The sequence below is a fragment of the Carcharodon carcharias genome, chromosome 9 (genome assembly GCF_017639515.1).
Source record: "Carcharodon carcharias isolate sCarCar2 chromosome 9, sCarCar2.pri, whole genome shotgun sequence".
In the NCBI taxonomy this organism is placed as follows: domain Eukaryota; kingdom Metazoa; phylum Chordata; class Chondrichthyes; order Lamniformes; family Lamnidae; genus Carcharodon; species Carcharodon carcharias.
In genome coordinates this window covers 150,245,464-150,260,317 of record NC_054475.1, presented here as the reverse complement: position 1 = coordinate 150,260,317, position 14,854 = coordinate 150,245,464, and the positions used below count along the sequence as shown (strand labels likewise).

General features: G+C 43.7%; 1 protein-coding gene across 3 annotated transcripts in view; it reads left to right on the top strand.

Moving 5' to 3' along the window:
• col4a5 (collagen, type IV, alpha 5 (Alport syndrome)) overlaps positions 1-14,854 on the top strand; it is a 375,390-nt gene that overhangs the window by 310,853 nt on the left and 49,683 nt on the right. For all 3 annotated transcript variants that reach the window (XM_041195247.1, XM_041195248.1, XM_041195249.1), the window contains 2 exons: positions 444-583; positions 7,002-7,128. In XM_041195247.1, the coding sequence (XP_041051181.1) occupies positions 444-583; positions 7,002-7,128 (267 nt within the window). The remainder of the gene's footprint in view (positions 1-443; positions 584-7,001; positions 7,129-14,854) is intronic.

The window sequence follows — 14,854 nt, the reverse complement described above, 5'->3', positions numbered from 1 at the left end:
GGAGTGGAGGCCCTGGCCTGTTTCCTCTTCCTAAAGATACAAAGATCAGATAGCTCAACATAGGCTGGGGATTGAATCTGCGATCTTTGTGATCTGAATGTCTTCGACACATTACCATTCTGATGTTGGGATGGTCAAGTGGAGGGAGCTTTATTTTATGTCTAACTTATACTGTACTTGACCTGTCAGTTCTTAATGGTGACATTGCATTCAAGAAATAAGAAAGCCACACATTTCCTAGTGTTAACCTTTCTCCTTAAAAATAAATCGCCAGTGTTTGAAAATGGAAAAACACCGTCTAGGACAAAGCAAGATTTAAGATTATGAGTAGCTTATGCTTTGCTTTTCAATCCATCCATTATTAATAATTAAATATGTAGTTATGAATTACATCTTTTGCAGTCATGGTGGATAATAAAGTAATTCTGTTCTACATCTGACAGGTTCGCCAGGCAGTAAAGGTTCTCTAGGAAATCCTGGTCGCCAAGGTCAACCAGGTTCCCCTGGTCGTCCAGGTTTACAGGGTGAAAAGGGTGACTCAGGTGTACCAGTACTAGGATTGCCAGGCCCCCAGGGACAAAAGGTAAGTCTTTCTCCTGAGAAGAAGAAAGCAAATTCATTGTGAAAAATCTAGGTTTCCTCAGGCTTGTAACAAAATAAATGAATGGGTTTTGACCTGAGTTTGAACAACTACCAAGATGCTTTAGTTTTTGGTTAAAGAAATTCCAGTTTGCTCGTTGAGTCATTTCAGGTGTCAGGTAGCTGGTACCAAATCAGTGACTTGGACTCAAACCTGACTGAAGTCAAATTTCGTATGACTTGACTCGGACAAAATTGGCTTGGTGACATTCCTCAGTTTTTAAAAAAAGCTAATTTTTCAATCCCAGCCCGATATAGTCAATCGATGTTTTTGGCACGCAACACCATGTGTGTAATCCAGTCCAGGTTTTGTTCATCTCCTTTCTGATTCCACCCATCGCCACCACTCCTTGGCAGCTTTGAAGACTGGACTGCCAGATCCACAGCAGTGCTCGGCCAAGTAGCTTGTCGATCAGGGACATTCTAAGCAGCAAATTCCCCATTCCCTCTTTTCCCACTGAACTCCTCTGAGGAGAGGTCTGTTGGCGTCAATGGAAAGGAGATGGAGGGCACAGCTCCAAATCATGAGTTAAATAGAAGTGTTGTATTGTGGCCTTGTCACCTATTTGTAATAGAGTTGATCTGCAGACAACTTTCTTAGTGGAAACATTGGGTTTATGTACAATAGAGCCACCAGCAACTACACGTGTGCTTTCCACTCTATCTCTATCTCTGGACTGACTGTGGAAGTAGCCCACCCTGCTAACACATTGGTTTATACAGATCGTGATCTTACATCACAGGTCTACTCTTAAGGGTACAGTCCAACATTTAACAAAACCATAATTACTGCAAAAGGGTTTCGGCCCAGTTCCTGATGGCACCCACTACCCACCCCAAAGCCAAAACACACAAGCTGCCCAAGGCTCCTCCATGGCCAAACCCGATCCTTCCATTGCTGTCCCCGGCCTGACCTGTTCCTGACTGCTATGCTGGGCTGCACACACGGTGTGGGTCTCTCCCACTGCAGGTAAAATCCAACGGTGACTGAAGAAGGCCATTAAGTGGCCACTAAGGCTTCAATTGCCCCCATGCCACTCTTAAAATTTTGGCAGGAGCAGGTGGGTGGTTGCCTTTGGCATGTAAAATGACGTTCATGCGTCATTTAGATTTTCAGTTCGGCCACTTAAGGCCTTTTAAAAAAAAACGTAATTAACCCAATTAACGGACATGCCCGTCTAACCTTAAGGTTGGCGGGCAGGCAAAGAGCCCAAGCGGCCTTCAGAAAAAAACATGAAGCCTCATCCACGGACGGGACGAGCTTTCACAAGGGATTTAAAGATATAAAATTTTTAAATAAAAGTAATTGACATGTCCCTGCTCGTGTGACAGTATCACATGAGAGGACATGTCAGGAATATTTTTTCCTCCCTTCAATAAAGTTTTCAAACCTGAGCCGATCTCCCTGAGGCAGATGTCACACTGGCCCGCCCACGTAAAATGGCGGCCAATCCGAAATCCACCCACCCTCACCAGCACAATCTCCCCAAAGTTGGGGGGGTGGGGGCGGGGGATTGCTGCCCGTGGTCTCTATTAGAGACAACCTTTCAATTCCAGATTTTCTTTTTAAATTCAGTTTATCAATTGATTTTAATTCTACCATTCGCTATGGTGGGATTTGCACATATGCCCCCTGCACACCAGACAGGGCCTCTGGCTTACTAGTCCAGTGTCATTACCTCTAATACCTACCGAGGCAGGATTTCCAAGCCTAGCCAATATTCATGGAACTGGAGCACAACACGAATTACCACCGTCAGCAGAATAAAAGAAAGAAATTTTTGTGAGATCAGAAGTAGACCGTAGCCTATTTTTGGTTCTCTAAAACCTAACAAAAAAAGACAAGTATTTGCAAGCAGTTTTGAAGAATGACAGCAGGGCTAGTGACTGTTCTGAAATCAGCAAGATATGGGGCCGAATCTTCTGGTCACCGCCCATCATTCCGACCTTCAGTTTGGTGGGCGCGTACCAGGGTCGGCTGCGCACCCGCCGAGTTGTCAAAGGCCTCGACTAATTGAAGCACTTGTCAGGGCTGCCCGTCCAACCTTAAGGTTGTCGGGGGGGGCAGGTGAAGAGCCCAGGCAGCCTTCGCATTTTTCATGGAACCTCATCCACGGGCGGGATGAGGTTTCATGAAGGGTTTACAAATTTAATAAAAAATTTTTGTTAAAATTCAGACATGTCCCAGCTCATGAGACACCGTCACAAGAGGTGACATGTCCGAATAACTTTTTAAATTCTTTTTTTCAATTCCTCACAGTCAAATTAATCTCCCTGAGGCAGCTCTGTGCTTCAGGGAGACTTCTGTGCTCTTTTGCGCCTGTGCGCGAATGAGCGCAGGCCATGATTCTCCTCAACCCCCCCCCCACCCTGCCCCCGCTGAGTATTGCTGAGCACTTCCGGGTGCGCGTTGCCCACATAAAATGGTGGCACTCAGCCAATCACGTGTAGCAATCGGCTGTACTCCTGCCCAGCCCACCTGACGGGGAGAAAATTCTCCCCATGGTTGCAATGTGCGAAAGTTCAATTATTTTCAGTAGGAATAGGGCAAATTCACTTGGAGCGTGGCAAATTTGAAGTGAAAAGCACTTGATTATTCCCCCTATGTTTACGTCCAAAACATTAATATATAGCAGGAAAAGCAGGGGACTTAATACTGAGCCCTGCGGAACCCCACTGGCAACCGCCTTTGAGTCATAAAAACACCCATCAACAATTACCCTTTGTTTCCTGCTACTGAGCCAGTTTTGTATCCAGCTCGCCACATTCCCCTTGATCCCAGGGACTTTTTTTTTAACCAGTCTGCTATGAGGGACCTTGCCAAAAGCCTTGCTAAAATCTACGTAGATCATACGATCTGCACTAGCCTCATCAATCCTCCTTGTTACTTCCTCAAATAAATTCAGTTAAATTAGTCAGACACAACCTTCCCTTAACAAATTCATGCTGACTGACCTTGATTAATCCATGCCTTCTAAGTGACAGTTTATTTTGTCCCTCAGAATTGATTCCAATAATTTGCCCACCACCAACGTCAGACTGACTGGCCTGTAATTATTCGGTCTATCCCTCACTCCCTTTTTAAACAAAACAAGGAGGCTGTGAAATGCTGGGCCTCCTGAGCTGTGTCAGAGTAGCAGAGCACCGCTTAATGGGCTGAATTTTTCGTTCGTCGGTTGGGCGGAGCTGACCCAATCGTGAGCGGGCGCAGACCTGATCGCTGCCGGCGATCGGGGCTGCGCCGCCATTTTACGTGGGGGGCCGCCCACTGTGACATCCTCAGGGAAGCGCTTTGCGCTCCCTGTGCAGGCAGGGGGAATCCCTAAAATCAAGAGTGCGCTCTTTCGCGCACGCGCACAAAAGAGCGCACTCATCTCCCTGAGGCTAAGTGCAGCCTCAGGGAGATTGCCTCTACTTCTAAAAATTATTAAAAATAGAGAAGAGAAATTCCCTTACATGTCCCCTCATGTGACAATGTCACATGAGTTGGGACATGTTCAAAATTTCCATAACAACTTTATTAAAATGTTTAAAACCCGACCTGAAACCTCATCCCGCCCGTTGATGAGGTTTCATGTCTTTTCTAGTTGCCGCCGGGGCTCCTGGCCTGCCCGACAACCTTAAGGTTGGACGGGCAGGTCCTTTAATTGCTTAATGGATCCTGTCAATGGCCTCAAGCGGCCATTGACAGGTCGGCAGGCCCGCAGCTGCTTTTGCTGCGCTCCTGAAAATTTAAATGGGGCGGGGTGATGTCAGCGGTTCTGCCCGACATCATCCTGCGTCATTTTATGCCTTGGTGAGTGGGCCTTGCTGACAGTAAAATCCTGCCCAATGTTTCTGGGCCTCTCTTGGACAGATGTTGTTGATGTACCCTTAATGGTGCCAGCTTACCATCCTTTGTATTAATGAGCTGTTGCACAGCCTGTTCATTCTGGGACAGGTCTACAGCAGGCCTCATGGAGAGCTGGATATTCTGCTGCACTACACTTCTTGTGGTTGGAGCAGGCTTCCCCAAATTTCAAGCCTCTGGTTTTTCTGATTTATAGATCTCTTTACTTGATCACTGTAGTACTGTTTTCTCTTGTATTTCTCTCTTGATCTGCCACTTTTTGTTACTTTCCTCTTCTCAATGTTCTCTGTTACTCTCTTGTCTGTTATCTGTTGCTGCCCATCTTTCTCTCTTAATTACTCTTCCAGAAACCAAAGCTATAGGAGGGAGGGAGCCAAAGTCTGGGAGCTAGCCACAGCTAAGGGTCAAAGGATTGAGTAAGCAGGAGAGTGCAGAGCGGCTTGAGCTAAAACTGGATGCAAAAAGGAATTCACAGCTGCTGTTACCGAGGCCTTCTGCAAGCAGGGCCTTTGGACTGATTTGGCTGGGTCCTGGAGACTAGGGGCATAAGTGGGTTTGGTGTTGGCTGCTAGCAGGGTTAAGGCATGATGGGAGTTAGTGGAAATTGGAATGTAGAGTTTGTGGGTCAGTGCATAATTTTATTTATAAATTCTTGAATTTATCTGTTAGCTATGTAAGGAAGTTTATTTGTAATAACCGTACTGCAGGGTAGGTGAAAATTTATCATGGTGGCAGTATTCAGAAAAGGTACATCAATTAGCTGATGTGATTTAATTGCATAATGATAAGCCTGCTTTATGGTACACTTTATTCTTAACCTCCAAATGCTCCAATTATTATCATCAGCACAACAGACTTAGAACTGAAAGCACCTTAGTCTAATTCAAAATGCTCTTTCCAGAAACTATACATGTTTAGAAGGGTAATCTATATAATTTAGCTATATTGTTGAATTGTTACTGCGCGCTAGGTGGCCATTCTGCCTTTTGTATCTGCACCTGCTCTCCCAATGAGTAATTCACTTAATATCATTCCCCCTGTAACCCTGTACATTTTTCCTTTTCAGGTAACAGCCTAATTCCCTTTTAAATGCTTCAATTGAACCTGCCTCCATCACACTCTCAGTGCACTCCAGACCTTAACCACTCGCTACATGAAAAAGATTCTTCTCATATTGTTCTTCCTTCTTTTGTGAATTATTTTAAATCTGAGCCCTCTCGTTCTTGATCCTTTCACGAGTGAACAGTTTTTCTCTATCTGCTCTGTCCAGACCCCTATGATTTTGAATACCTCTCTCAAATCTCCTCTCAGCCTTCATTTTCTCCAAGGAAAACAGTTTCACCTTCCCTAGTCTATCTTCATAACTGAAAGTTCCTCATCCCTGGAACCATTCTCACAAATCTTTGCTGCACTCTCTCCAATGCCTTCATTTCCTTCGTAAAGTGTAGTGCCCAGAACTGGATGCAACACTCCAGCTGAGGCCTAATTAGTGTCCCAAAGAAGTTCAATATAACCTCCTTGCTCTTGTACCTTATGCCCCTATTGATAAAGCCTAGGATAATGTATGCTTTATTAACCACCCTCTCAACCTGTCCTGCCATCTTCAAGGACTTATGCACATTTACAGCCAGGTCGCAGTAGTCCTGCATACCATCTAGAATTGTACCCTTTATTTTACATTGTCTCTCCATGTTCTTCCTATCAAAATTAATCACTTCACATGTCTCTGCATTGTACTTCATCTGCCACCCATCCGCCCACTCCACTAACTTGCCTATGTTCTTTTGAAGTTCTACACCATCCTCCTCACAGTTCACAAAGCTTCCAAGATTCATATCATCTGCAAATTATGAAATTGTGCCTTGTACACCAAGGTTTAGGTCATTAATAGATATCAGGAAAAGCAAGGATCTCAACGCTGACCCTGGGGAATTCCACTACAAATCTTCCTCCAGCACAAAAAACATCCATTAACCACTGCTCTCTGTTTCTTTGTCACTCAGTCAACTTTGTATGCATGTTGCTACTGTCCCTTTTATTCCATGAGCTATAACTTTGCACTCAAGTCTGTTGTGCACCACTGTATCAAATGCCTTTTGGAACTCCATGTACACCACATCAACAACATTACCCTCATCAACCCTCTCTGTTACCTCATCAAAAAACTCCAGCAGGTTACTTAAAAACGGTTTGCCCTGAAAACATCCATAGCTGGCTTTCGTTAATTAACCTGCATTTGTCCATGTGACTATTAATTTTGTCCCAAATTATTGTTACTAGACGTTTCCCCATCACCAAAGTTAAACTGAATGGTCTAAGTTCAAACTGGCATGCAATGAAAATTTCAGCCTTTGTTGTGTACGACCTAGAATCTTAGTGATGAACAGTCCAACATACCTGCTTTAAAGTTGGATCTATTTTGTTGAAACATGGTATTCTTGAATACAGATATTAATTGATGTCTTTGTCTCCTTGGTTTATTTTCTCACACTCTCATTCTTTTTTAATCTAGGGTGACCCAGGCTCTCCTGGTTTCCCAGGTAGCCCTGGAAGCAAGGGTATTCCAGGTAGCCCTGGTCTTCCTGGTTTGCCTGGCGCGCCTGGTCCAAAGGGTGATCTTGGTCAACCAGGATTCCCAGGTAAGTCCTAGTTTTTTTTAAAAAAAACTATTTTCCAAAGGTATTTGACATTTCATGTTTAAAAATTAAAACATTTAATCAGCTCGCGATTCAGCTAAAATATCGTCAGCTGGGCTGGAGGAAAAGTTGGCATATGATCTGTAGATGGCTGCAGATTCGAGTTCTTGAGTAAGTTGTCAAAAACAAATAAAATTATAAGTTCCTAAGAAATATCCATGAGCAAATTGGGATAGGGCAAGTAAGATCAGAGAGTTGAATGTGTGGCTTTAAGATTAATGTGGGCGAAATGGGTTTCGATTCATGGGGCATTGGTACCAGTACTGGGGAAAGACAGGACTGTACCTTTGGGACAGCCTTCATATTAACCACAATGGGACCAGTGTACTGATGAATCGTATAACTAGGACTGTAGAGAAGGCTTTCAACTTAATAATGGTGGGGTAGAATTCACATGAAGGGATATTTGGAAAGTTAAAGAGAAAGGACAAGGCAATAGTGCAAGGTCGAGTTGCAGGAAATGATAGCCAAAGTGTGACAGGAAGGGACAGAACATACAAACATGAGAGTGCACCAGCAAATAAGATCAGAAGAAGGAAAAGTGGTCTGAATGCATGCGGCATTCATAACGAGGTGAATAAATGGATAGTATATTTAGAAACAAAGGAGTATGATATGATAACCATTACACAGACATGGTTGCAACGTGACTACAGCTGGGGCCTGAATATTCAAGGGTATTTGACGTTTCGGAAAGATAAGAAGAAAAGAGCAGGAGGTGAATTAGCTCCTGTAATAAAGGATGGGATCAGAATAGTAGTGCAAAATGATCTTGGTTCGGAGGATCAAAATGTAGAATCAGTTTGGGTGAGGTAAGAAATAGCAAAGGAAAGAAGTCACTGGTGTGGGTGATTTTTAGGCCCACTGACAGTAGCTACACTTTTGGACAGAGTATAAATTAAGAAGTAATAGGAACCTTAAGAAAGATACTACAATAATCATGGGCAATTTTAATCTGCATATAGATTAGACAAATTAAATTGTCAAAGGTAGCCTGGAGGATGAGTTCATAGAGTATATTTGGGACAGTTTCTATATATATTCTGGAACCAACCAGAGAACAAGCTATTTTATGCCTGGTAGTGTGTAATGAGACAGGATTAATTATGGCCTCATAGTAAAGGATCCTGTAGGTAAGAATGATCATTACATGATAGAATTTCACATCCCATTTGAGAGTGCGAAATTTGGGTCTGAAACCAGTATCTTAAACTTAAATAAAGGCAATTACAAGGGTGTGAAGTTAAAGTTGGCTAACGTGGAATGGGAAAATAGTTTAAAATGTAAGACAGCTGCGAAGCAGTGGTAGACATTTAAGGAGATAGTTCATAACTTTCAACTAAGATATCTTTCATTGAGAAAGAATGATATGACGAGAAGGATGCGACATCTGTAGTTAACTAAGGAAATTAAGGATGGTATCAAATTAAAAGAAAAGATGTACAACGCTGCAAAGATTAGTGGTAACCCAGAAAATTGGAAAAATGTTAGAAACGAGCAAACAATGACTAAAAAACAGAGGGAGAAATTAGAGTAGGAGAGAAAACTAGTAAGAAATATAAAAACAGAGAGTAAACGCTAGGAAAACTAGTGGGTCTAAAGGCTGACAAGTTCCCTGGATGTGATGGCCTGCATCCTAGGACCTTAAAAGAAGTGGCTATAGAGGTATTGGGTTGGAATCTTGCAAAATTTCCTAGATTCTGGAAAGGTCCCAACATATTAGAAACCACAAATGTAACACCACTATTCAAAAAAGGAGGGAGACAGAAAACAGGAAACTGTAGGACAGTTGTCTTGGGAAAATGCTAGAGTCCAACATTTAGAAAATGAAAATACAATCAGGCAGAGTCAACATGATTTTGTGAAAAGAAAATCATGTTTGACAAATTTATTAGAGTTCTTATGAAACAAGCAGAGTCTATAAAGAGGAACCAGTAGATGTAGAGAATTTGGATTTCCAAAAGGCATTCGATAAGATGCACGTAAAAGAGCTCAAGCTGTTTGGGGTGATATATAAGCATGGATGGAGGATTGGCTAACTAACAGGAAATAAAGTTGAAATAAATGGGTCATTTTTAGCTTGGCAAACTGTAACTAGTGGAGTGACAAGAGATCATTACTGGGGCCTCAAGTATTTATGATTTATGTTAATGACTTGGATGAAGGGGCCGACTGTATTGTAGTTAAATTTGCTGATGATACAAGGACAGGTAGGAAAGCAAGTTGTGAGGAGGATACAAAGGGCAACATTTCCACCACCCCTGCGCCCCCCCAACCCCCATCACAGGAGATGTGCGGGAGTGGATTCAGTTGGGCAGGTCCCCGATCGGTGCCCCCAATTGGGGGCATACCACCATATTACGTGGGTGGGCCAATTACATGGACAAACTTTAAGGTTGGACGGGCAGGTCCATTACTGATTTCAATTACTTTTTTAATGGTCTTAATAGGTCGTTGACAGGTCAGCAGGCGTGCAGCCGACTTGACTGTGCGCTCATCGACCTGAGAATGTAAATGACGTGGGGTGATGTCGGGATGCCCACCTGACATCATCCCATGTCATTTTACATGTTGGCGAGCGCCGCCCCCCCCCCCCCCCCCCCCCCCCGCCCCACTCACCAACTGGAAGATATAGCCCAAAGGGTCTGCAAATAGATGTAAATAGGTTAAGTGGATGGGCAAAAATTTAGCAGATGGCATATAATGTGGAAAAATGTGAGGTTGTCCAGTTTGACAGGAAGGATACAAAAGCAAAGTATTATTTAAATGGAGAGACACTGCAGAATGCTGCAGTACACAGGTACCTGGGTGTCCTTGTACATGGATCACAAAACATAACCATGCAGGTACAGCAATTAATTAGGAAGGCAAATGAAATGTTGGCCCTTATTGCAAAGGGGATGAAGTATAAAAGTAGGGAGGTCTTCCTGCAACTGCACAGGGCATTGGTGAGAGCGCATCTGGTATACTGTGTACAGTTCCTGTTTCCTTACTTAAGGAGGGACATATTTGCTTTGGAAACAATTTAGAGAAGTTTCACTAGGCTGATTTCTGGAATGAAAGGGTTGTCTTCTGAGGAAAGGTTGAGCACATTGGGCCTTAACTCATTGGGGTTTAGAAGAATGAGAGGTGATCTTATTGAAAGATATGATTCTGAGGGATCTTGATAGTGTAGATGCTGGGAGAATGTTTCCTCTTGGTGAGGGAATCTAGAATTAAGGGGGCACAGTTTAAAAATAAGGGGTTTCCCATGTAAGATGGAACTGAGGAAGAATTTCTTCTCTCAGAGGGCCATTAGCCTTTGGAATTCTCTTCCAAGAGAGCAGTGGAGGCTGGGTCATTGAATATAAGACCATAAGACATAGGAGCAGAAATTAGGCCATTCGGCCCATCGAGTCTGCTCCGCCATTCAATCATGGCTGATAAGCTTCTCAACCCCATTCTCCCCGTAACCTTTGATCCCCTTACCAATCAAGAACCTATCTATCTCGGTCTTAAATACACTCAATGACCTGGCCTCCACAGCCTTCTGTGGCAATGAATTCCATACATTCACCACTCTCTGGCTAAAGAAGTTTCTCCTCATCTCTGTTCTAAAAGGTCTTCCCTTTACTCTGAGGCTGTGCCCTCTGGTCCTAGTCTCTCCTACTAATGGAAACATTTTCCCTACGTCCACTCTGTCCAGACCTTTCAGTATTCTGTAAGTTTCAATCAGATCCCCCCTCATCCTTCTAAACTCCATCGCGTATAGACCCAGAGTTCTCAAACGTTCCTCATATGTTAAGCCTTTCATTCCTGGGATCATTCTCGTGAACCTCATCTGGACCCTCTCCAGGGCCAGCACGTCCTTCCTGAGATATGGGGCCCAAAATTGCTCACAATATTCTAAATGTGGTCTGACCAGAGCCTTATAAAGCCTCAGCACTGCTTTTATATTCTAGTCCTCTCGAAATAAATGCCTACATTGCATTTGCCTTCCTAACTACCGATTCAACCTGCAAGTTAACCTCAAGGGAATCCTGGACTAGGACTCCCAAGTCTCTTTGCACTCCAGATTTCTGAATTCTCTCCCCATTTAGAAAATAGTCTATGCCTCTATTCTTCCTACCAAAGTGCATGACTTCACAGTTGCCCATGTTGTATTCCTTCTGCCACTTCTTTGCCCATTCTCCCAACCTGTCTAAATCCTTCTGCAGCCTCCCCGCCTCCTCAATACTACCTGTCCCTCCACCTATCTTTGTATCATCTGCAAACTTTTGCCTCTCTCTTACCCTTTATATATCTAAAAAAAACTCTTGCAATCTTCTTTTATATTACTGGCTAGTTTACCCTCATATTTAATCTTCTCCCTCCTTATTTCTTTTTTAGTTGTCCTCTGTTGGTCTTTGTAGGCTTCCCAATCCCCTGGTTTCCCACTGCCCTTCGCTGCACTGTATACTTTCTCTTTAGCTTTTATGCTGTCCCTGACTTCCCTTGTCAGCCAAGGTTGCCTCGTCCTCCCTTTAGTATGCTTCTTCTTCCTAGGATGAATTTTTGCTGTGTCTCCCAAATAACTCCCAGAAACTACTGCCATTGCTGTTCCACTGTCTTTCCTGCTAGGCTCATCTCCCAGTCAATACTGGCCAGCTCCTCCCTCATGCCTCTGTAGTTACCTTTATTCAACTGTAATACCGTTACATCTGATTTCAGCTTTTTCTTCTCAAATTGCAGGGTAAATTCTATCATATTATGGTCACTTCCTCCTAAGGGTTCCTTCACCTTAAGCTCCCTTATCAAATCTGCCTCATTATACATCACTAAATCACTAAATCACACATCACTAATTGCCTGTTCCCTAGTGGGCTCCACCACAAGCTGCTCCAAAAAGCCATCTCGTAGACATTCCACAAATTCCTTTTCTTGGGATCCACTACCAACCTGATTTTCCCAGTCTACCTGCATATTAAAATTCCCCATGATCACTGTAACCTTGCCTTTCTTACATGCCTTTTCTATCTCCTGGTGTATCTTGTGTCCCACATCCTGACTACTGTTCGGAGGCCTGTACATAATTCCCAATATGATTGTTTTACCTTTGCGGTTCCTCAACTCTACCTACACAGATTCTACATCATCTGACCCAACGTCGTTTCTTGCTATTGACTTAATTTCATTTCTTACTAACAAAGCAACCCCACCCCCTCTGCCAACCTGCCTATCTTTTCGATAGGATGTGTATCCTTGGATAATTAGCTCCCAGTCCTGATCCCCTTGCAGCCATGTCTCCGTAATGCCCACCACATCATACCTGCCAATTTCAATTTGCGCCACAAGCTCATTTACCTTATTTCGTATAATGCGTGCATTCAGATACAACACCTTCAGTCCTGTATTTCCCGTCCCATTTCTCATTGTAGTCCCTTTATCTGATGTGCTTGAAGTTAGATTCCTAGCCCTTTCCAAACACTCTGTCCTATTTTGTGTTCTGGAGATTTTAATAGCTTCTCCTGGGCTGTCCTTCCTTTTCAGTTTTTTCATAATTTTCCATGAAGTTGAATCCACAATCCCACCCCCACCACCCCAACATGCTAACCTGCTGCTTTGTTTCCCATTAGTCATACTTCTTGGAGTTTTACCCTTCCCTTCTCCCCCACTTTCTAGTTTAAAGTCCTGTTGACCACCCTATTTACCTTTTCGCTAGAACATTGGTCCCAGATCAGTTCAGGTGGAGAGCGTCCCAACGGTACAGATCCCTCCTGTTCCAATACTGATGCCAGTGCCCCACGAAACGGAAGCCCTCTTTCCCGCACCACTCCTTTAGCCACCTGTTTACTTCCCTTATTCTCGCGTCCCTATGCCAATTTGCATGTGGCTTGGGTAGTAATCCAGAGATTATAACCCTTGAGGACCTGTTCTTTAGTTTAGTTCCTAGTTCCTGATAATCCCCAAACAGGTCCTCTTTCCTAGTCTTACCCATGTTATTTGTCCCGATGTGGACCACAACAACTGGATCCTCCCCCTCCCTCTCCAAAATCCTTTCAAGCCGGTCAGAGATGTCCCTCATCCTGGCACCGGGCAGGCAACATACCATGCGGGACTCTCGGTCCTGCTTACAAAGGATGCCAAACTGTTAAAGGTCTATTAAGGCCATTTAAGTAGTAATTAAACTAATTAACTGAGCTGCCCATCCAACCTTAAGGTTGTCGGGCAGGTGAAGAGCCCAGGCGGCCTTTGCATTTATCATGAAACCTCATCCACAGGCGGGATGAGGTTTCATGAAGGTTTTTAAAGTTTAATAAAAATTTATAATAAAATTCATTGACGTGTCCCAGCTCATGTGACACTGTCACACCAGGGAACATGTCTTAAATTTTTTTTTTCCTTTATTAAAATTTTCAACAATAAAACTAATCTCCCTGAGGCAGTTCTTTGCCTCAGGGAGATTTCTGCGCTCTTTTGCGCATGCATGAAAGAGCACAGGCCCTGACTCAGCCTACTCCCCCCACCCACACAGGGAGTGCACAGCACTTCCGGGTGCGCATCACACTGGGCGGGCTTTAATTGGCCCGCCCACATAAAATGGCACCGTGCAGCCAATTGCAGGTGGCGATCAACTACGCGCCCACCCGTGTCCACTGCCGTCCAACCCCCCGACGGGGAGAAAATTCCCCAGAGTTTTAATTGACAAGGGAGCCTTTAGTGGGGACAGACGGGAAAGTGGAGTTAAGGCCACAATCAGATCAGCCATGATCTTATTGAATGGTGGAGCAGGCTCAAGGGGCGGAATGGCCTTCTCCCTTTATTCCTTAGGAATCACCTATTACTGCATGGAAATGCATTTCAGAAGTCTTGGCAATCTTCTGTGATGAATATCTAACTCTGCCAGGATCTTTCATCTATTGACTATCATTTAGCATTGGGGAAAGAATTTATTTCGGGCAACACCACATTCAACAACATTGGAGAGATGAGGCAACAAGGTTAGCGACCAGGGCAGCACCACAAGAGTTTGTAGTGTTTCAGCCTGGCCTCAGTGTTTCTAGCGGGAACATGACAGTTACTGCACCTTAGCATCGTCTGTATCAGACCAAAAATTCCAATAGCTTCATTTGTCAGTTTCCTTGCCCATGGAACGTTCTCCTAGGTGGTGTCATTGGTTGGACCTTTTGTTTATAACACAGAGGAGTTGACCATTAATTGCCAACTCCGGCTTGAATCATTCTGACTGTGACTTCTTCAATTCTCTGCGGCCTTAGGATCCAACTGACAAGTTAAGAATGAATGTAAACACATGAATGTAAAAAAGGTGTAAAAGTCATTAAACTTTTCTAAGTGCTAATCTCAGTCCTATTCACAAGCTACAATTAACAAAAATGTGCTGTCACGCTCCCCCTCCTCTGAAGAAGGTTGTGGTGGTGCATGGTTCCTATGTGGAACATATAGAACTTTTACCCATTGGTTGAGGCTGTTTCCGGTCTGGGTTGAGACCAGCTCAGACTCTGAACGAAATTATCTTTCCGCACCCCCCCCCACCTCAATTATCTAAGCTCTTTCCTTGCTGTTGATATTTTTAAAAACAGCCGTATTTTCAATCAGTCGATAGCCAGTTGCTAAGAAGAAGATAATACTCCTGAGCACAGCCTCATTTTTAAAAAAATTCTTCATGGGATGTGTGTGTCGCTGCCCATCC